The sequence below is a fragment of the Pelophylax lessonae genome (assembly GCF_965119305.1).
Source record: "Pelophylax lessonae genome assembly, chromosome: 6".
Classification (NCBI taxonomy): Eukaryota; Metazoa; Chordata; class Amphibia; order Anura; family Ranidae; genus Pelophylax; species Pelophylax lessonae.
In genome coordinates this window covers 60046471-60067968 of record NC_138773.1, presented here as the reverse complement: position 1 = coordinate 60067968, position 21498 = coordinate 60046471, and the positions used below count along the sequence as shown (strand labels likewise).

Here is a 21498-nt window from a genome sequence, read left to right as displayed (position 1 = left end):
TTGCATGCTGATCGAACATAAATACAAGAGTCTTCTCAAAGAGTGAAAATTTTGCAGCCTTCTTGTGAAAGCACAAGGTGTATCAGGATTTCTCTTTTATATGTACCTGTATTGCTGCAGAAGATAAAGCTTCCAGGAAGGTTGTAATATTTTGCGGTGCAATGGCACTTAAATATATCTCCAGCAAGGTTGCATTGAGGAGAATGTTAGCTTTGGTCACGGAGGAAGCTATGTCCATTGGAGCAAGGTCATTCTGAAAAAAAAAGCATATATTATTTTTCTTTTTAGGAAACAATTGCAAAAGAGTTTTAAATTCTCTGGGTATTTGTTACAATTTTATTAATTTCCTTATATTTAAGCTGCCACCCTGGATATTTTCTGCTCTAGGCCTTCAAGTCTTTGTAACTCTCAACCCCAGAAACATAGTTATGACCTTGGTTTCATAGATTTGACACTGCCACTTGTATTTCACAAATCCCCCGTTATGACACAAGCAATATGTGTTTGGTTTTCGCAGGTGAAAAAAAACCTATAGCAGTTCACCTCCCAATGTCACTGTAACTATTTTGAATTGCCATCTTTCAGCCCTCCACCATCAATCTAGGATTTGTAATGGCAACCTATTTGCAAGAACATACCAGTGTAAAGTTTTGATTGAGTGTCATGATTTCTTCAAGTGATAAGAGGTAGAAAAAGCTTCCAAAGTTCACTTCTCGCCAGTTCTGGTAGCTTCCAGCATCACAAACCACTATAAAAAAATAAAGATACTTATTACCAAGCAAGCTAATATCAAATCCAAAACCAAATGGAAAATTGAAACTTTTGCTACAGCCAGGTGAGACTAAAAACCTTCTTTACCTAGCAAAATTATAGAGGATGCAGAAACCTACCTCTGGAAGTGGTTGCTCTTGCAGTCAAGTATGGTTTCAGGAAGTACTGATAGATTGCTTCTCTTGTGTTGTCTGTCATTGAGCTATACTGAAGGCTAAATGCTTTTACTCTGTTTCAGAAAAAGAAATAGATGAGAATGTTTGGGAGTGTGACGTAAATACTTCTTGTTTTATGAATTCTTTTTAATTTTGATTTTGAAAAGCATTCATAGTTGGCAAGAGCCATATACACTTATCTTTTGCTTTAGATATCATTGTACTTACATTGCTTGGTAGGAGTCACAGGATATGTTCTGAGGAATGTACTCAAGAAGGGTTTGATTGAAGTACACAGTCAAGTTAAGCAAGTAGTCTTGGAACAAAACTGTCCACTGTTCAGTTGTAAAAGTAAAGAAGTTGGCTCGAAGATCCCTGAGCTCCGTAGTTAGGAGTGTTGTCTTTATTGTTGTTACTTGCTCCTCTGACAGGTTGGCCTACATGAAGAAATCAGGGATTTATGAAAAAGTTACAGAAAAGCTGCTATTGCTTGCATGCTGATCAAACATAAATACAAGAGTCTTCTCAAAGAGTGAACATTTTGCAGCCTTCTTGTGAAAGCACAAGGTGTATCAGGATTTCTCTTTTATATGTACCTGTATTGCTGCAGAAGATAAAGCTTCCAGGAAGGTTGTAATATTTTGCGGTGCAATGGCACTTAAATATATCTCCAGCAAGGTTGCATTGAGGAGAATGTTAGCTTTGGTCACGGAGGAAGCTATGTCCGTTGGAGCAAGGTCATTCTGAAAAAAAAATATATATTATTTTTCTTTTTAGGAAACAATTGCAAAAGAGTTTTAAATTCTCTGGGTATTTGCTACAATTTTATTAATTTCCTTATATTTAAGCTGCCACCTTGGATATTTTCTGCTCTAGGCCTTCAAGTCTTTGTAACTCACAACCCCAGAAACATAGTTATGACCTTGGTTTCATAGATTTGACACTGCCACTTGTATTTCACAAATCCCCCATTATGACACAAGCAATATGTGTTTGGTTTTCGCAGGTGAAAAAAAACCTATAGCAGTTCACCTCCCAATGTCACTGTAACTATTTTGAATTGCCATCTTTCAGCCCTTCACCATCAATCTAGGATTTTCTAATGGCAACCTATTTGCAAGAACATACCAGTGTAAAGTTTTGATTGAGTGTCTTGATTTCTTCAAGTGATAAGAGGTAGAAAAAGCTTCCAAAGTTCACTTCTCGCCAGTTCTGGTAGCTTCCAGCATCACAAACCACTATAAAAAAATAAAGATACTTATTACCAAGCAAGCTAATATCAAATCCAAAACCAAATGTAAAATTGAAACTTTTGCTACAGCCAGGTGAGACTAAAAACTTCTTTACCTAACAAAATTATAGAGGATGCAGAAACCTACCTCTGGAAGTGGTTGCTCTTGCAGTCAAGTATGGTTTCAGGAAGTACTGATAGATTGCTTGTCTTGTGTTGTCTGTCATTGAGCTATACTGAAGGCTAAATGCTTTTACTCTGTTTCAGAAAAAGAAATAGATGAGAATGTTTGGGAGTGTGACGTAAATACTTCTTGTTTTATGCCTTCTTTTTCATTTTGATTTTGAAAAGCATTCATAGTTGGCAAGAGCCATATACACTTATCTTTTGCTTTAGATATCATTGTACTTACATTGCTTGGTAGGAGTCACAGGATATGTTCTGAGGAATGTACTCAAGAAGGGTTTGATTGAAGTACACAGTCAAGTTAAGCAAGTAGTCTTGGAACAAAACCGTCCACTGTTCAGTTGTAAAAGTAAAGAAGTTGGCTCGAAGATCCCTGAGCTCTGTAGTTAGGAGTGTTGTCTTTATTGTTGTTACTTGCTCCTCTGACAGGTTGGCCTACATGAAGAAATCAAGGATTTATGAAAAAGTTACAGAAAAGCTGCTATTGCTTGCATGCTGATCAAACATAAATACAAGAGTCTTTTCAAAGAGTGAACATTTTGCAGCCTTCTTGTGAAAGCACAAGGTGTATCAGGATTTCTCTTTTATATGTACCTGTATTGCTGCAGAAGATAAAGCTTCCAGGAAGGTTGTAATATTTTGCGGTGCAATGGCACTTAAATATATCTCCAGCAAGGTTGCATTGAGGAGAATGTTAGCTTTGGTCACGGAGGAAGCTATGTCCATTGGAGCAAGGTCATTCTGAAAAAAAAAGCATATATTATTTTTCTTTTTAGGAAACAATTGCAAAAGAGTTTTAAATTCTCTGGGTATTTGTTACAATTTTATTAATTTCCTTATATTTAAGCTGCCACCCTGGATATTTTCTGCTCTAGGCCTTCAAGTCTTTGTAACTCTCAACCCCAGAAACATAGTTATGACCTTGGTTTCATAGATTTGACACTGCCACTTGTATTTCACAAATCCCCCGTTATGACACAAGCAATATGTGTTTGGTTTTCGCAGGTGAAAAAAAACCTATAGCAGTTCACCTCCCAATGTCACTGTAACTATTTTGAATTGCCATCTTTCAGCCCTCCACCATCAATCTAGGATTTGTAATGGCAACCTATTTGCAAGAACATACCAGTGTAAAGTTTTGATTGAGTGTCATGATTTCTTCAAGTGATAAGAGGTAGAAAAAGCTTCCAAAGTTCACTTCTCGCCAGTTCTGGTAGCTTCCAGCATCACAAACCACTATAAAAAAATAAAGATACTTATTACCAAGCAAGCTAATATCAAATCCAAAACCAAATGGAAAATTGAAACTTTTGCTACAGCCAGGTGAGACTAAAAACCTTCTTTACCTAGCAAAATTATAGAGGATGCAGAAACCTACCTCTGGAAGTGGTTGCTCTTGCAGTCAAGTATGGTTTCAGGAAGTACTGATAGATTGTTTGTCTTGTGTTGTCTGTCATTGAGCTGTTCTGAAGGCTAAATGCTTTTACTCTGTTTCAGAAAAAGAAATAGATGAGAATGTTTGGGAGTGTGACGTAAATACTTCTTGTTTTATGCCTTCTTTTTAATTTTGATTTTGAAAAGCATTCATAGTTGGCAAGAGCCATATACACATATCTTTTGCTTTAGATATCATTGTACTTACATTGCTTGGTAGGAGTCACAGGATATGTTCTGAGGAATGTACTCAAGAAGGGTTTGATTGAAGTACACAGTCAAGTTAAGCAAGTAGTCTTGGAACAAAACCGTCCACTGTTCAGTTGTAAAAGTAAACAAGTTGGCTCGAAGATCCCTAAGCTCCGTAGTTAGGAGTGTTGTCTTTATTGTTGTTACTTGCTCCTCTGACAGGTTGGCCTACATGAAGAAATCAGGGATTTATGAAAAAGTTACATAAAAGCTGCTATTGCTTGCATGCTGATCAAACATAAATACAAGAGTCTTCTCAAAGAGTGAAAATTTTGCAGCCTTCTTGTGAAAGCACAAGGTGTATCAGGATTTCTCTTTTATATGTACCTGTATTGCTGCAGAAGATAACGCTTCCAGGAAGGTTGTAATATTTTGCGGTGCAATGGCACTTAAATATATCTCCAGCAAGGTTGCATTGAGGAGAATGTTAGCTTTGGTCACGGAGGAAGCTATGTCCATTGGAGCAAGGTCATTCTGAAAAAAAAATATATATTAATTTTTTTTTTTAGGAACAATTGCAAAAGAGTTTTAAATTCTCTGGGTATTTGTTACAATTTTATTAATTTCCTTATATTTAAGCTGCCACCCTGGATATTTTCTGCTCTAGGCCTTCAAGTCTTTGTAACTCTCAACCCCAGAAACATAGTTATGACCTTGGTTTCATAGATTTGACACTGCCACTTGTATTTCACAAATCCCCCGTTATGACACAAGCAATATGTGTTTGGTTTTCGCAGGTGAAAAAAAACCTATAGCAGTTCACCTCCCAATGTCACTGTAACTATTTTGAATTGCCATCTTTCAGCCCTCCACCATCAATCTAGGATTTGTAATGGCAACCTATTTGCAAGAACATACCAGTGTAAAGTTTTGATTGAGTGTCATGATTTCTTCAAGTGATAAGAGGTAGAAAAAGCTTCCAAAGTTCACTTCTCGCCAGTTCTGGTAGCTTCCAGCATCACAAACCACTATAAAAAAATAAAGATACTTATTACCAAGCAAGCTAATATCAAATCCAAAACCAAATGGAAAATTGAAACTTTTGCTACAGCCAGGTTAGACTAAAAACCTTCTTTACCTAGCAAAATTATAGAGGATGCAGAAACCTACCTCTGGAAGTGGTTGCTCTTGCAGTCAAGTATGGTTTCAGGAAGTACTGATAGATTGCTTGTCTTGTGTTGTCTGTCATTGAGCTGTACTGAAGGCTAAATGCTTTTACTCTGTTTCAGAAAAAGAAATAGATGAGAATGTTTGGGAGTGTGACGTAAATACTTCTTGTTTTATGAATTCTTTTAAATTTTGATTTTGAAAAGCATTCATAGTTGGCAAGAGCCATATACACATATCTTTTGCTTTAGATATCATTGTACTTACATTGCTTGGTAGGAGTCACAGGATATGTTCTGAGGAATGTACTCAAGAAGGGTTTGATTGAAGTACACAGTCAAGTTAAGCAAGTAGTCTTGGAACAAAACTGTCCACTGTTCAGTTGTAAAAGTAAAGAAGTTGGCTCGAAGATCCCTGAGCTCCGTAGTTAGGAGTGTTGTCTTTATTGTTGTTACTTGCTCCTCTGACAGGTTGGCCTACATGAAGAAATCAGGGATTTATGAAAAAGTTACAGAAAAGCTGCTATTGCTTGCATGCTGATCAAACATAAATACAAGAGTCTTCTCAAAGAGTGAACATTTTGCAGCCTTCTTGTGAAAGCACAAGGTGTATCAGGATTTCTCTTTTATATGTACCTGTATTGCTGCAGAAGATAAAGCTTCCAGGAAGGTTGTAATATTTTGCGGTGCAATGGCACTTAAATATATCTCCAGCAAGGTTGCATTGAGGAGAATGTTAGCTTTGGTCACGGAGGAAGCTATGTCCATTGGAGCAAGGTCATTCTGAAAAAAAATATATATTATTTTTCTTTTTAGGAAACAATTGCAAAAGAGTTTTAAATTCTCTGGGTATTTGCTACAACTTTATTAATTTCCTTATATTTAAGCTGCCACCTTGGATATTTTCTGCTCTAGGCCTTCAAGTCTTTGTAACTCACAACCCCAGAAACATAGTTATGACCTTGGTTTCATAGATTTGACACTGCCACTTGTATTTCACAAATCCCCCATTATGACACAAGCAATATGTGTTTGGTTTTCGCAGGTGAAAAAAAACCTATAGCAGTTCACCTCCCAATGTCACTGTAACTATTTTGAATTGCCATCTTTCAGCCCTTCACCATCAATCTAGGATTTGTAATGGCAACCAATTTGCAAGAACATACCAGTGTAAAGTTTTGATTGAGTGTCTTGATTTCTTCAAGTGATAAGAGGTAGAAAAAGCTTCCAAAGTTCACTTCTCGCCAGTTCTGGTAGCTTCCAGCATCACAAACCACTATAAAAAAATAAAGATACTTATTACCAAGCAAGCTAATATCAAATCCAAAACCAAATGTAAAATTGAAACTTTTGCTACAGCCAGGTGAGACTAAAAACTTCTTTACCTAACAAAATTATAGAGGATGCAGAAACCTACCTCTGGAAGTGGTTGCTCTTGCAGTCAAGTATGGTTTCAGGAAGTACTGATAGATTGCTTGCCTTGTGTTGTCTGTCATTGAGCTATACTGAAGGCTAAATGCTTTTACTCTGTTTCAGAAAAAGAAATAGATGAGAATGTTTGGGAGTGTGACGTAAATACTTCTTGTTTTATGCCTTCTTTTTCATTTTGATTTTGAAAAGCATTCATAGTTGGCAAGAGCCATATACACTTATCTTTTGCTTTAGATATCATTGTACTTACATTGCTTGGTAGGAGTCACAGGATATGTTCTGAGGAATGTACTCAAGAAGGGTTTGATTGAAGTACACAGTCAAGTTAAGCAAGTAGTCTTGGAACAAAACCGTCCACTGTTCAGTTGTAAAAGTAAAGAAGTTGGCTCGAAGATCCCTGAGCTCCGTAGTTAGGAGTGTTGTCTTTATTGTTGTTACTTGCTCCTCTGACAGGTTGGCCTACATGAAGAAATCAAGGATTTATGAAAAAGTTACAGAAAAGCTGCTATTGCTTGCATGCTGATCAAACATAAATACAAGAGTCTTCTCAAAGAGTGAACATTTTGCAGCCTTCTTATGAAAGCACAAGGTGTATCAGGATTTCTCTTTTATATGTACCTGTATTGCTGCAGAAGATAAAGCTTCCAGGAAGGTTGTAATATTTTGCGGTGCAATGGCACTTAAATATATCTCCAGCAAGGTTGCATTGAGGAGAATGTTAGCTTTGGTCACGGAGGAAGCTATGTCCATTGGAGCAAGGTCATTCTGAAAAAAAAAAAACATATATTATTTTTCTTTTTAGGAAACAATTGCAAAAGAGTTTTAAATTCTCTGGGTATTTGTTACAATTTTATTAATTTCCTTATATTTAAGCTGCCACCCTGGATATTTTCTGCTCTAGGCCTTCAAGTCTTTGTAACTCTCAACCCCAGAAACATAGTTATGACCTTGGTTTCATAGATTTGACACTGCCACTTGTATTTCACAAATCCCCCGTTATGACACAAGCAATATGTGTTTGGTTTTCGCAGGTGAAAAAAAACCTATAGCAGTTCACCTCCCAATGTCACTGTAACTATTTTGAATTGCCATCTTTCAGCCCTCCACCATCAATCTAGGATTTGTAATGGCAACCTATTTGCAAGAACATACCAGTGTAAAGTTTTGATTGAGTGTCATGATTTCTTCAAGTGATAAGAGGTAGAAAAAGCTTCCAAAGTTCACTTCTCGCCAGTTCTGGTAGCTTCCAGCATCACAAACCACTATAAAAAAATAAAGATACTTATTACCAAGCAAGCTAATATCAAATCCAAAACCAAATGGAAAATTGAAACTTTTGCTACAGCCAGGTGAGACTAAAAACCTTCTTTACCTAGCAAAATTATAGAGGATGCAGAAACCTACCTCTGGAAGTGGTTGCTCTTGCAGTCAAGTTTGGTTTCAGGAAGTACTGATAGATTGCTTGTCTTGTGTTGTCTGTCATTGAGCTATACTGAAGGCTAAATGCTTTTACTCTGTTTCAGAAAAAGAAATATATGAGAATGTTTGGGAGTGTGACGTAAATACTTCTTGTTTTATGCCTTCTTTTTCATTTTGATTTTGAAAAGCATTCATAGTTGGCAAGAGCCATATACACATATCTTTTGCTTTAGATATCATTGTACTTACATTGCTTGGTAGGAGTCACAGGATATGTTCTGAGGAATGTACTCAAGAAGGGTTTGATTGAAGTACACAGTCAAGTTAAGCAAGTAGTCTTGGAACAAAACCGTCCACTGTTCAGTTGTAAAAGTAAAGAAGTTGGCTCGAAGATCCCTGAGCTCCGTAATTAGGAGTGATGTCTTTATTGTTGTTACTTGCTCCTCTGACAGGTTGGCCTACATGAAGATATCAAGGATTTATGAAACAGTTACAGAAAAGCTGCTATTGCTTGCATGCTGATCAAACATAAATACAAGAGTCTTCTCAAAGAGTGAACATTTTGCAGCCTTCTTGTGAAAGCACAAGGTGTATCAGGATTTCTCTTTTATATGTACCTGTATTGCTGCAGAAGATAAAGCTTCCAGGAAGGTTGTAATATTTTGCGGTGCAATGGCACTTAAATATATCTCCAGCAAGGTTGCATTGAGGAGAATGTTAGCTTTGGTCACGGAGGAAGCTATGTCCATTGGAGCAAGGTCATTCTGAAAAAAAAAAACATATATTATTTTTCTTTTTAGGAAACAATTGCAAAAGAGTTTTAAATTCTCTGGGTATTTGTTACAATCTTATTAATTTCCTTATATTTAAGCTGCCACCCTGGATATTTTCTGCTCTAGGCCTTCAAGTCTTTGTAACTCTCAACCCCAGAAACATAGTTATGACCTTGGTTTCATAGATTTGACACTGCCACTTGTATTTCACAAATCCCCCGTTATGACACAAGCAATATATGTTTGGTTTTCGCAGGTGAAAAAAAACTTATAGCAGTTCACTTCCCAATGTCACTGTAACTATTTTAAATTGCAATGTTTCAGCCCTTCACCATCAATCTTGGATTTGTAATGGCAACCTATTTGCAAGAACATACCAGTGTAAAGTTTTGATTGAGTGTCATGATTTCTTCAAGTGATAAGAGGTAGAAAAAGCTTCCAAAGTTCACTTCTTGCCAGTTCTGGTAGCTTCCAGCATCACAAACCACTATAAAAAAATAAAGATACTTATTACCAAGCAAGCTAATATCAAATCCAAAACCAAATGGAAAATTTAAACTTTTGCTACAGCCAGGTGAGACTAAAAACCTTCTTTACCTAGCAAAATTATAGAGGATGCAGAAACCTACCTCTGGAAGTGGTTGCTCTTGCAGTCAAGTATGGTTTCAGGAAGTACTGATAGATTGCTTGTCTTGTGTTGTCTGTCATTGAGCTGTACTGAAGGCTGAATGCTTTTACTCTGTTTCAGAAAAAGAAATAGATGAGAATGTTTGGGAGTGTGACGTAAATACTTCTTGTTTTATGCCTTCTTTTTAATTTTGATTTTGAAAAGCATTCATAGTTGGCAAGAGCCATATACACTTATCTTTTGCTTTAGATATCATTGTACTTACATTGCTTGGTAGGAGTCACAGGATATGTTCTGAGGAATGTACTCAAGAAGGGTTTGATTGAAGTACACAGTCAAGTTAAGCAAGTAGTCTTGGAACAAAACCGTCCACTGTTCAGTTGTAAAAGTAAAGAAGTTGGCTCGAAGATCCCTGAGCTCCGTAATTAGGAGTGTTGTCTTTATTGTTGTTACTTGCTCCTCTGACAGGTTGGCCTACATGAAGAAATCAAGGATTTATGAAAAAGTTACAGAAAAGCTGCTATTGCTTGCATGCTGATCAAACATAAATACAAGAGTCTTCTCAAAGAGTGAACATTTTGCAGCCTTCTTGTGAAAGCACAAGGTGTATCAGGATTTCTCTTTTATATGTACCTGTATTGCTGCAGAAGATAAAGCTTCCAGGAAGGTTGTAATATTTAGCGGTGCGATGGCACTTAAATATATCTCCAGCAAGGTTGCATTGAGGAGAATGTTAGTTTTGGTCACGGAGGAAGCTATGTCCATTGGAGCAAGGTCATTCTGAAAAAAAATATATATTATTTTTCTTTTTAGGAAACAATTGCAAAAGAGTTTTAAATTCTCTGGGTAATTGTTACAATTTTATTAATTTCCTTATATTTAAGCTGCCACCCTGGATATTTTCTGCTCTAGGCCTTCAAGTCTTTGTAACTCTCAACCCCAGAAACATAGTTATGACCTTGGTTTCATAGATTTGACACTGCCACTTGCATTTCACAAATCCCCCGTTATGACACAAGCAATATATGTTTGGTTTTCGCAGGTGAAAAAAAACTTATAGCAGTTCACTTCCCAATGTCACTGTAACTATTTTAAATTGCAATGTTTCAGCCCTTCACCATCAATCTTGGATTTGTAATGGCAACCTATTTGCAAGAACATACCAGTGTAAAGTTTTGATTGAGTGTCATGATTTCTTCAAGTGATAAGAGGTAGAAAAAGCTTCCAAAGTTCACTTCTCGCCAGTTCTGGTAGCTTCCAGCATCACAAACCACTATAAAAAAATAAAGATACTTATTACCAAGCAAGCTAATATCAAATCCAAAACCAAATGGAAAATTGAAACTTTTGCTACAGCCAGGTGAGACTAAAAACCTTCTTTACCTAGCAAAATTATAGAGGATGCAGAAACCTACCTCTGGAAGTGGTTGCTCTTGCAGTCAAGTATGGTTTCAGGAAGTACTGATAGATTGCTTGTCTTGTGTTGTCTGTCATTGAGCTGTACTGAAGGCTAAATGCTTTTACTCTGTTTCAGAAAAAGAAATAGATGAGAATGTTTGGGAGTGTGACGTAAATACTTCTTGTTTTATGCCTTCTTTTTAATTTTGATTTTAAAAAGCATTCATAGTTGGCAAGAGCCATATACACATATCTTTTGCTTTAGATATCATTGTACTTACATTGCTTGGTAGGAGTCACAGGATATGTTCTGAGGAATGTACTCAAGAAGGGTTTGATTGAAGTACACAGTCAAGTTAAGCAAGAAGTCTTGGAACAAAACCGTCCACTGTTCAGTTGTAAAAGTAAAGAAGTTGGCTCGAAGATCCCTGAGCTCCGTAATTAGGAGTGTTGTCTTTATTGTTGTTACTTGCTCCTCTGACAGGTTGGCCTACATGAAGAAATCAAGGATTTATGAAAAAGTTACAGAAAAGCTGCTAATGCTTGCATGCTGATCAAACTTAAATACAAGAGTCTTCTCAAAGAGTGAACATTTTGCAGCCTTCTTGTGAAAGCACAAGGTGTATCAGGATTTCTCTTTTATATGTACCTGTATTGCTGCAGAAGATAAAGCTTCCAGGAAGGTTGTAATATTTTGCGGTGCAATGGCACTTAAATATATCTCCAGCAAGGTTGCATTGAGGAGAATGTTAGCTTTGGTCACGGAGGAAGCTATGTCCATTGGAGCAAGGTCATTCTGAGAAAAAAAAACATATATTATTTTTCTTTTTAGGAAACAATTGCAAAAGAGTTTTAAATTCTCTGGGTATTTGTTACAATTTTATTAATTTCCTTATATTTAAGCTGCCACCCTGGATATTTTCTGCTCTAGGCCTTCAAGTCTTTGTAACTCTCAACCCCAGAAACATAGTTATGACCTTGGTTTCATAGATTTGACACTGCCACTTGTATTTCACAAATCCCCCGTTATGACACAAGCAATATGTGTTTGGTTTTCGCAGGTGAAAAAAAACCTATAGCAGTTCACCTCCCAATGTCACTGTAACTATTTTGAATTGCCATCTTTCAGCCCTCCACCATCAATCTAGGATTTGTAATGGCAACCTATTTGCAAGAACATACCAGTGTAAAGTTTTGATTGAGTGTCATGATTTCTTCAAGTGATAAGAGGTAGAAAAAGCTTCCAAAGTTCACTTCTCGCCAGTTCTGGTAGCTTCCAGCATCACAAACCACTATAAAAAAATAAAGATACTTATTACCAAGCAAGCTAATATCAAATCCAAAACCAAATGGAAAATTGAAACTTTTGCTACAGCCAGGTGAGACTAAAAACCTTCTTTACCTAGCAAAATTATAGAGGATGCAGAAACCTACCTCTGGAAGTGGTTGCTCTTGCAGTCAAGTATGGTTTCAGGAAGTACTGATAGATTGCTTCTCTTGTGTTGTCTGTCATTGAGCTATACTGAAGGCTAAATGCTTTTACTCTGTTTTAGAAAAAGAAATAGATGAGAATGTTTAGGAGTGTGACGTAAATACTTCTTGTTTTATGAATTCTTTTTAATTTTGATTTTGAAAAGCATTCATAGTTGGCAAGAGCCATATACACTTATCTTTTGCTTTAGATATCATTGTACTTACATTGCTTGGTAGGAGTCACAGGATATGTTCTGAGGAATGTACTCAAGAAGGGTTTGATTGAAGTACACAGTCAAGTTAAGCAAGTAGTCTTGGAACAAAACTGTCCACTGTTCAGTTGTAAAAGTAAAGAAGTTGGCTCGAAGATCCCTGAGCTCCGTAGTTAGGAGTGTTGTCTTTATTGTTGTTACTTGCTCCTCTGACAGGTTGGCCTACATGAAGAAATCAGGGATTTATGAAAAAGTTACAGAAAAGCTGCTATTGCTTGCATGTTGATCAAACATAAATACAAGAGTCTTCTCAAAGAGTGAACATTTTGCAGCCTTCTTGTGAAAGCACAAGGTGTATCAGGATTTCTCTTTTATATGTACCTGTATTGCTGCAGAAGATAAAGCTTCCAGGAAGGTTGTAATATTTTTCGGTGCGATGGCACTTAAATATATCTCTAGCAAGGTTGCATTGAGGAGAATGTTAGTTTTGGTCACGGAGGAAGCTATGTCCATTGGAGCAAGGTCATTCTGAAAAAAAAATATATATTATTTTTCTTTTTAGGAAACAATTGCAAAAGAGTTTTAAATTCTCTGGGTAATTGTTACAATTTTATTAATTTCCTTATATTTAAGCTGCCACCCTGGATATTTTCTGCTCTAGGCCTTCAAGTCTTTGTAACTCTCAACCCCAGAAACATAGTTATGACCTTGGTTTCATAGATTTGACACTGCCACTTGCATTTCACAAATCCCCCGTTATGACACAAGCAATATATGTTTGGTTTTCGCAGGTGAAAAAAAACTTATAGCAGTTCACTTCCCAATGTCACTGTAACTATTTTAAATTGCAATGTTTCAGCCCTTCACCATCAATCTTGGATTTGTAATGGCAACCTATTTGCAAGAACATACCAGTGTAAAGTTTTGATTGAGTGTCATGATTTCTTCAAGTGATAAGAGGTAGAAAAAGCTTCCAAAGTTCACTTCTCGCCAGTTCTGGTAGCTTCCAGCATCGCAAACCACTATAAAAAAATAAAGATACTTATTACCAAGCAAGCTAATATCAAATCCAAAACCAAATGGAAAATTGAAACTTTTGCTACAGCCAGGTGAGACTAAAAACCTTCTTTACCTAACAAAATTATAGAGGATGCAGAAACCTACCTCTGGAAGTGGTTGCTCTTGCAGTCAAGTATGGTTTCAGGAAGTACTGATAGATTGCTTGTCTTGTGTTGTCTGTCATTGAGCTGTACTGAAGGCTAAATGCTTTTACTCTGTTTCAGAAAAATAAATAGATGAGAATGTTTGGGAGTGTGACGTAAATACTTCTTGTTTTATGCCTTCTTTTTAATTTTGATTTTGAAAAGCATTCATAGTTGGCAAGAGCCATATACACATATCTTTTGCTTTAGATATCATTGTACTTACATTGCTTGGTAGGAGTCACAGGATATGTTCTGAGGAATGTACTCAAGAAGGGTTTGATTGAAGTACACAGTCAAGTTAAGCAAATAGTCTTGGAACAAAACCATCCACTGTTCAGTTGTAAAAGTAAAGAAGTTGGCTCGAAGATCCCTGAGCTCCGTAGTTAGGAGTGTTGTCTTTATTGTTGTTACTTGCTCCTCTGACAGGTTGGCCTACATGAAGAAATCAGGGATTTATGAAAAAGTTACAGAAAAGCTGCTATTGCTTGCATGCTGATCAAACATAAATACAAGAGTCTTCTCATAGAGTGAACATTTTGCAGCCTTCTTGTGAAAGCACAAGGTGTATCATGATTTCTCTTTTATATGTACCTGTATTCCTGCAGAAGATAAAGCTTCCAGGAAGGTTGTAATATTTTGCGGTGCGATGGCACTTAAATATATGTTCAGCAAGGTTGCATTGAGGAGAATGTTAGCTTTGGTCACGGAGGAAGCTATGTCCATTGGAGCAAGGTCATTCTGAAAAAAAATATATATTATTTTTCTTTTTAGGAAACAATTGCAAAAGAGTTTTAAATTCTCTGGGTATTTGCTACAATTTTATTAATTTCCTTATATTTAAGCTGCCACCCTGGATATTTTCTGCTCTAGGCCTTCAAGTCTTTGTAACTCTCAACCCCAGAAACATAGTTATGACCTTGGTTTCATAGATTTGACACTGCCACTTGTATTTCACAAATCCCCCGTTATGACACAAGCAATATATGTTTGGTTTTCGCAGGTGAAAAAAAACTTATAGCAGTTCACTTCCCAATGTCACTGTAACTATTTTGAATTGCCATCTTTCAGCCCTTCACCATCAATCTTGGATTTGTAATGGCAACCTATTTGCAAGAACATACCAGTGTAAAGTTTTGATTGAGTGTCATGATTTCTTCAAGTGATAAGAGGTAGAAAAAGCTTCCAAAGTTCACTTCTCGCCAGTTCTGGTAGCTTCCAGCATCACAAACCACTATAAAAAAATAAAGATACTTATTACCAAGCAAGCTAATATCAAATCCAAAACCAAATGGAAAATTTAAACTTTTGCTACAGCCAGGTGAGACTAAAAACCTTCTTTACCTAGCAAAATTATAGAGGATGCAGAAACCTACCTCTGGAAGTGGTTACTCTTGCAGTCAAGTATGGTTTCAGGAAGTACTGATAGATTGCTTCTCTTGTGTTGTCTGTCATTGAGCTATACTGAAGGCTAAATGCTTTTACTCTGTTTCAGAAAAAGAAATAGATGAGAATGTTTGGGAGTGTGACGTAAATACTTCTTGTTTTATGAATTCTTTTTAATTTTGATTTTGAAAAGCATTCATAGTTGGCAAGAGCCATATACACTTATCTTTTGCTTTAGATATCATTGTACTTACATTGCTTGGTAGGAGTCACAGGATATGTTCTGAGGAATGTACTCAAGAAGGGTTTGATTGAAGTACACAGTCAAGTTAAGCAAGTAGTCTTGGAACAAAACTGTCCACTGTTCAGTTGTAAAAGTAAAGAAGTTGGCTCGAAGATCCCTGAGCTCCGTAGTTAGGAGTGTTGTCTTTATTGTTGTTACTTTCTCCTCTGACAGGTTGGCCTACATGAAGAAATCAGGGATTTATGAAAAAGTTACAGAAAAGCTGCTATTGCTTGCATGCTGATCAAACATAAATACAAGAGTCTTCTCAAAGAGTGAACATTTTGCAGCCTTCTTGTGAAAGCACAAGGTGTATCAGGATTTCTCTTTTATATGTACCTGTATTGCTGCAGAAGATAAAGCTTCCAGGAAGGTTGTAATATTTTGCGGTGCGATGGCACTTAAATATATCTCCAGCAAGGTTGCATTGAGGAGAATGTTAGCTTTGGTCACGGAGGAAGCTATGTCCATTGGAGCAAGGTCATTCTGAAAAAAAATATATATTATTTTTCTTTTTAGGAAACAATTGCAAAAGAGTTTTAAATTCTCTGGGTAATTGTTACAATTTTATTAATTTCCTTATATTTAAGCTGCCACCCTGGATATTTTCTGCTCTAGGCCTTCAAGTCTTTGTAACTCTCAACCCCAGAAACATAGTTATGACCTTGGTTTCATAGATTTGACACTGCCACTTGTATTTCACAAATCCCCCGTTATGACACAAGCAATATGAGTTTGGTTTTCACAGGTGAAAAAAAACTTATAGCAGTTCACTTCCCAATGTCACTGTAACTATTTTAAATTGCAATGTTTCAGCCCTTCACCATCAATCTTGGATTTGTAATGGCAACCTATTTGCAAGAACATACCAGTGTAAAGTTTTGATTGAGTGTCATGATTTCTTCAAGTGATAAGAGGTAGAAAAAGCTTCCAAAGTTCACTTCTCGCCAGTTCTGGTAGCTTCCAGCATCACAAACCACTATAAAAAAATAAAGATACTTATTACCAAGCAAGCTAATATCAAATCCAAAACCAAATGGAAAATTGAAACTTTTGCTACAGCCAGGTGAGACTAAAAACCTTCTTTACCTAGCAAAATTATAGAGGATGCAGAAACCTACCTCTGGAAGTGGTTGCTCTTGCAGTCAAGTATGGTTTCAGGAAGTACTGATAGATTGCTTCTCTTGTGTTGTCTGTCATTGAGCTATACTGAAGGCTAAATGCTTTTACTCTGTTTCAGAAAAAGAAATAGATGAGAATGTTTGGGAGTGTGACGTAAATACTTCTTGTTTTATGAATTCTTTTTAATTTTGATTTTGAAAAGCATTCATAGTTGGCAAGAGCCATATACACTTATCTTTTGCTTTAGATATCATTGTACTTACATTGCTTGGTAGGAGTCACAGGATATGTTCTGAGGAATGTACTCAAGAAGGGTTTGATTGAAGTACACAGTCAAGTTAAGCAAGTAGTCTTGGAACAAAACTGTCCACTGTTCAGTTGTAAAAGTAAAGAAGTTGGCTCGAAGATCCCTGAGCTCCGTAGTTAGGAGTGTTGTCTTTATTGTTGTTACTTGCTCCTCTGACAGGTTGGCCTACATGAAGAAATCAGGGATTTATGAAAAAGTTACAGAAAAGCTGCTATTGCTTGCATGCTGATCAAACATAAATACAAGAGTCTTCTCAAAGAGTGAACATTTTGCAGCCTTCTTGTGAAAGCACAAGGTGTATCAGGATTTCTCTTTTATATGTACCTGTATTGCTGCAGAAGATAAAGCTTCCAGGAAGGTTGTAATATTTTGCGGTGCGATGGCACTTAAATATATCTCCAGCAAGGTTGCATTGAGGAGAATGTTAGCTTTGGTCACGGAGGAAGCTATGTCCATTGGAGCAAGGTCATTCTGAAAAAAAATATATATTATTTTTCTTTTTAGGAAACAATTGCAAAAGAGTTTTAAATTCTCTGGGTAATTGTTACAATTTTATTAATTTCCTTATATTTAAGCTGCCACCCTGGATATTTTCTGCTCTAGGCCTTCAAGTCTTTGTAACTCTCAACCCCAGAAACATAGTTATGACCTTGGTTTCATAGATTTGACACTGCCACTTGTATTTCACAAATCCCCCGTTATGACACAAGCAATATGAGTTTGGTTTTCACAGGTGAAAAAAAACTTATAGCAGTTCACTTCCCAATGTCACTGTAACTATTTTAAATTGCAATGTTTCAGCCCTTCACCATCAATCTTGGATTTGTAATGGCAACCTATTTGCAAGAACATACCAGTGTAAAGTTTTGATTGAGTGTCATGATTTCTTCAAGTGATAAGAGGTAGAAAAAGCTTCCAAAGTTCACTTCTCGCCAGTTCTGGTAGCTTCCAGCATCACAAACCACTATAAAAAAATAAAGATACTTATTACCAAGCAAGCTAATATCAAATCCAAAACCAAATGGAAAATTTAAACTTTTGCTACAGCCAGGTGAGACTAAAAACCTTCTTTACCTAGCAAAATTATAGAGGATGCAGAAACCTACCTCTGGAAGTGGTTACTCTTGCAGTCAAGTATGGTTTCAGGAAGTACTGATAGATTGCTTCTCTTGTGTTGTCTGTCATTGAGCTATACTGAAGGCTAAATGCTTTTACTCTGTTTCAGAAAAAGAAATAGATGAGAATGTTTGGGAGTGTGACGTAAATACTTCTTGTTTTATGAATTCTTTTTAATTTTGATTTTGAAAAGCATTCATAGTTGGCAAGAGCCATATACACTTATCTTTTGCTTTAGATATCATTGTACTTACATTGCTTGGTAGGAGTCACAGGATATGTTCTGAGGAATGTACTCAAGAAGGGTTTGATTGAAGTACACAGTCAAGTTAAGCAAGTAGTCTTGGAACAAAACTGTCCACTGTTCAGTTGTAAAAGTAAAGAAGTTGGCTCGAAGATCCCTGAGCTCCGTAGTTAGGAGTGTTTTCTTTATTGTTGTTACTTGCTCCTCTGACAGGTTGGCCTACATGAAGAAATCAGGGATTTATGAAAAAGTTACAGAAAAGCTGCTATTGCTTGCATGCTGATCAAACATAAATACAAGAGTCTTCTCAAAGAGTGAACATTTTGCAGCCTTCTTGTGAAAGCACAAGGTGTATCAGGATTTCTCTTTTATATGTACCTGTATTGCTGCAGAAGATAAAGCTTCCAGGAAGGTTGTAATATTTTGCGGTGCGATGGCACTTAAATATATCTCCAGCAAGGTTGCATTGAGGAGAATGTTAGCTTTGGTCACGGAGGAAGCTATGTCCATTGGAGCAAGGTCATTCTGAAAAAAAATATATATTATTTTTCTTTTTAGGAAACAATTGCAAAAGAGTTTTAAATTCTCTGGGTAATTGTTACAATTTTATTAATTTCCTTATATTTAAGCTGCCACCCTGGATATTTTCTGCTCTAGGCCTTCAAGTCTTTGTAACTCTCAACCCCAGAAACATAGTTATGACCTTGGTTTCATAGATTTGACACTGCCACTTGTATTTCACAAATCCCCCGTTATGACACAAGCAATATGAGTTTGGTTTTCACAGGTGAAAAAAAACTTATAGCAGTTCACTTCCCAATGTCACTGTAACTATTTTAAATTGCAATGTTTCAGCCCTTCACCATCAATCTTGGATTTGTAATGGCAACCTATTTGCAAGAACATACCAGTGTAAAGTTTTGATTGAGTGTCATGATTTCTTCAAGTGATAAGAGGTAGAAAAAGCTTCCAAAGTTCACTTCTCGCCAGTTCTGGTAGCTTCCAGCATCACAAACCACTATAAAAAAATAAAGATACTTATTACCAAGCAAGCTAATATCAAATCCAAAACCAAATGGAAAATTGAAACTTTTGCTACAGCCAGGTGAGACTAAAAACCTTCTTTACCTAGCAAAATTATAGAGGATGCAGAAACCTACCTCTGGAAGTGGTTGCTCTTGCAGTCAAGTATGGTTTCAGGAAGTACTGATAGATTGCTTCTCTTGTGTTGTCTGTCATTGAGCTATACTGAAGGCTAAATGCTTTTACTCTGTTTCAGAAAAAGAAATAGATGAGAATGTTTGGGAGTGTGACGTAAATACTTCTTGTTTTATGAATTCTTTTTAATTTTGATTTTGAAAAGCATTCATAGTTGGCAAGAGCCATATACACTTATCTTTTGCTTTAGATATCATTGTACTTACATTGCTTGGTAGGAGTCACAGGATATGTTCTGAGGAATGTACTCAAGAAGGGTTTGATTGAAGTACACAGTCAAGTTAAGCAAGTAGTCTTGGAACAAAACTGTCCACTGTTCAGTTGTAAAAGTAAAGAAGTTGGCTCGAAGATCCCTGAGCTCCGTAGTTAGGAGTGTTGTCTTTATTGTTGTTACTTGCTCCTCTGACAGGTTGGCCTACATGAAGAAATCAGGGATTTATGAAAAAGTTACAGAAAAGCTGCTATTGCTTGCATGCTGATCAAACATAAATACAAGAGTCTTCTCAAAGAGTGAACATTTTGCAGCCTTCTTGTGAAAGCACAAGGTGTATCAGGATTTCTCTTTTATATGTACCTGTATTGCTGCAGAAGATAAAGCTTCCAGGAAGGTTGTAATATTTTGCGGTGCGATGGCACTTAAATATATCTCCAGCAAGGTTGCATTGAGGAGAATGTTAGCTTTGGTCACGGAGGAAGCTATGTCCATTGGAGCAAGGTCATTCTGAAAAAAAATATATATTATTTTTCTTTTTAGGAAACAATTGCAAAAGAGTTTTAAATTCTCTGGGTAATTGTTACAATTTTATTAATTTCCTTATATTTAAGCTGCCACCCTGGATATTTTCTGCTCTAGGCCTTCAAGTCTTTGTAACTCTCAACCCCAGAAACATAGTTATGACCTTGGTTTCATAGATTTGACACTGCCACTTGTATTTCACAAATCCCCCGTTATGACACAAGCAATATGAGTTTGGTTTTCACAGGTGAAAAAAAACTTATAGCAGTTCACTTCCCAATGTCACTGTAACTATTTTAAATTGCAATGTTTCAGCCCTTCACCATCAATCTTGGATTTGTAATGGCAACCAATTTGCAAGAACATACCAGTGTAAAGTTTTGATTGAGTGTCATGATTTCTTCAAGTGATACGAGGTAGAAAAAGCTTCCAAAGTTCACTTCTCGCCAGTTCTGGTAGCTTCCAGCATCACAAACCACTATAAAAAAATAAAGATACTTATTACCAAGCAAGCTAATATCAAATCCAAAACCAAATGGAAAATTGAAACTTTTGCTACAGCCAGGTGAGACTAAAAACCTTCTTTACCTAACAAAATTATAGAGGATGCAGAAACCTACCTCTGGAAGTGGTTGCTCTTGCAGTCAAGTATGGTTTCAGGAAGTACTGATAGATTGCTTGTCTTGTGTTGTCTGTCATTGAGCTGTACTGAAGGCTAAATGCTTTTACTCTGTTTCAGAAAAAGAAATAGATGAGAATGTTTGGGAGTGTGATGTAAATACTTCTTGTTTTATGCCTTCTTTTTAATTTTGATTTTGAAAAGCATTCATAGTTGGCAAGAGCCATATACACATATCTTTTGCTTTAGATATCATTGTACTTACATTGCTTGGTAGGAGTCACAGGATATGTTCTGAGGAATGTACTCAAGAAGGGTTTGATTGAAGTACACAGTCAAGTTAAGCAAGTAGTCTTGGAACAAAACCGTCCACTGTTCAGTTGTAAAAGTAAAGAAGTTGGCTCGAAGATCCCTGAGCTCCGTAGTTAGGAGTGTTGTCTTTATTGTTGTTACTTGCTCCTCTGACAGGTTGGCCTACATGAAGAAATCAAGGATTTATGAAAAAGTTACAGAAAAGCTGCTATTGCTTGCATGCTGATCAAACATAAATACAAGAGTCTTCTCAAAGAGTGAACATTTTGCAGCCTTCTTGTGAAAGCACAAGGTGTATCAGGATTTCTCTTTTATATGTACCTGTATTGCTGCAGAAGATAACGCTTCCAGGAAGGTTGTAATATTTTGCGGTGCGATGGCACTTAAATATATCTCCAGCAAGGTTGCATTGAGGAGAATGTTAGCTTTGGTCACGGAGGAAGCTATGTCCATTGGAGCAAGGTCATTCTGAAAAAAAATATATATT

At 36.6% G+C, this 21498-nt stretch overlaps 2 protein-coding genes and 3 pseudogenes across 5 annotated transcripts; all 5 read right to left on the bottom strand.

Moving 5' to 3' along the window:
• Nucleotides 1-6241: 6241 nt before the first annotated feature.
• Nucleotides 6242-7313, bottom strand: LOC309558608 (uncharacterized protein; the record flags this gene model as incomplete). The annotated part of the gene is made up of 4 exons (XM_082261677.1): nt 6242-6408; nt 6550-6659; nt 6814-7022; nt 7182-7313. The coding sequence occupies 4 exons, from the start codon at nt 7311-7313 to the stop codon at nt 6242-6244; spliced, it is 618 nt and encodes a 205-aa protein (XP_082117803.1).
• A 384-nt stretch (nt 7314-7697) lies between these two features.
• On the bottom strand, nt 7698-10148 carry LOC309558607 (annotated as a pseudogene). The gene is made up of 8 exons: nt 10017-10148; nt 9649-9857; nt 9385-9494; nt 9088-9242; nt 8600-8746; nt 8232-8440; nt 7968-8077; nt 7698-7825 (listed from the first exon to the last, which is right to left on the bottom strand). The product of its transcript is annotated as an uncharacterized misc_RNA (transcript).
• A 7415-nt stretch (nt 10149-17563) lies between these two features.
• On the bottom strand, nt 17564-18636 carry LOC309558606 (annotated as a pseudogene). The gene is made up of 4 exons: nt 18505-18636; nt 18137-18345; nt 17873-17982; nt 17564-17730 (listed from the first exon to the last, which is right to left on the bottom strand). The product of its transcript is annotated as an uncharacterized misc_RNA (transcript).
• Nucleotides 18637-18977: 341 nt separating this feature from the next.
• LOC309558604 lies at nt 18978-20050 on the bottom strand (annotated as a pseudogene). Its single transcript has 4 exons — nt 19919-20050; nt 19551-19759; nt 19287-19396; nt 18978-19144 (listed from the first exon to the last, which is right to left on the bottom strand). The product of its transcript is annotated as an uncharacterized misc_RNA (transcript).
• Nucleotides 20051-20391: 341 nt separating this feature from the next.
• LOC309558603 (uncharacterized protein) lies at nt 20392-21464 on the bottom strand (the record flags this gene model as incomplete). The annotated part of the gene is made up of 4 exons (XM_082261671.1): nt 20392-20558; nt 20701-20810; nt 20965-21173; nt 21333-21464. The coding sequence occupies 4 exons, from the start codon at nt 21462-21464 to the stop codon at nt 20392-20394; spliced, it is 618 nt and encodes a 205-aa protein (XP_082117797.1).
• Between the last annotated feature and the right edge of the window lie 34 nt (nt 21465-21498).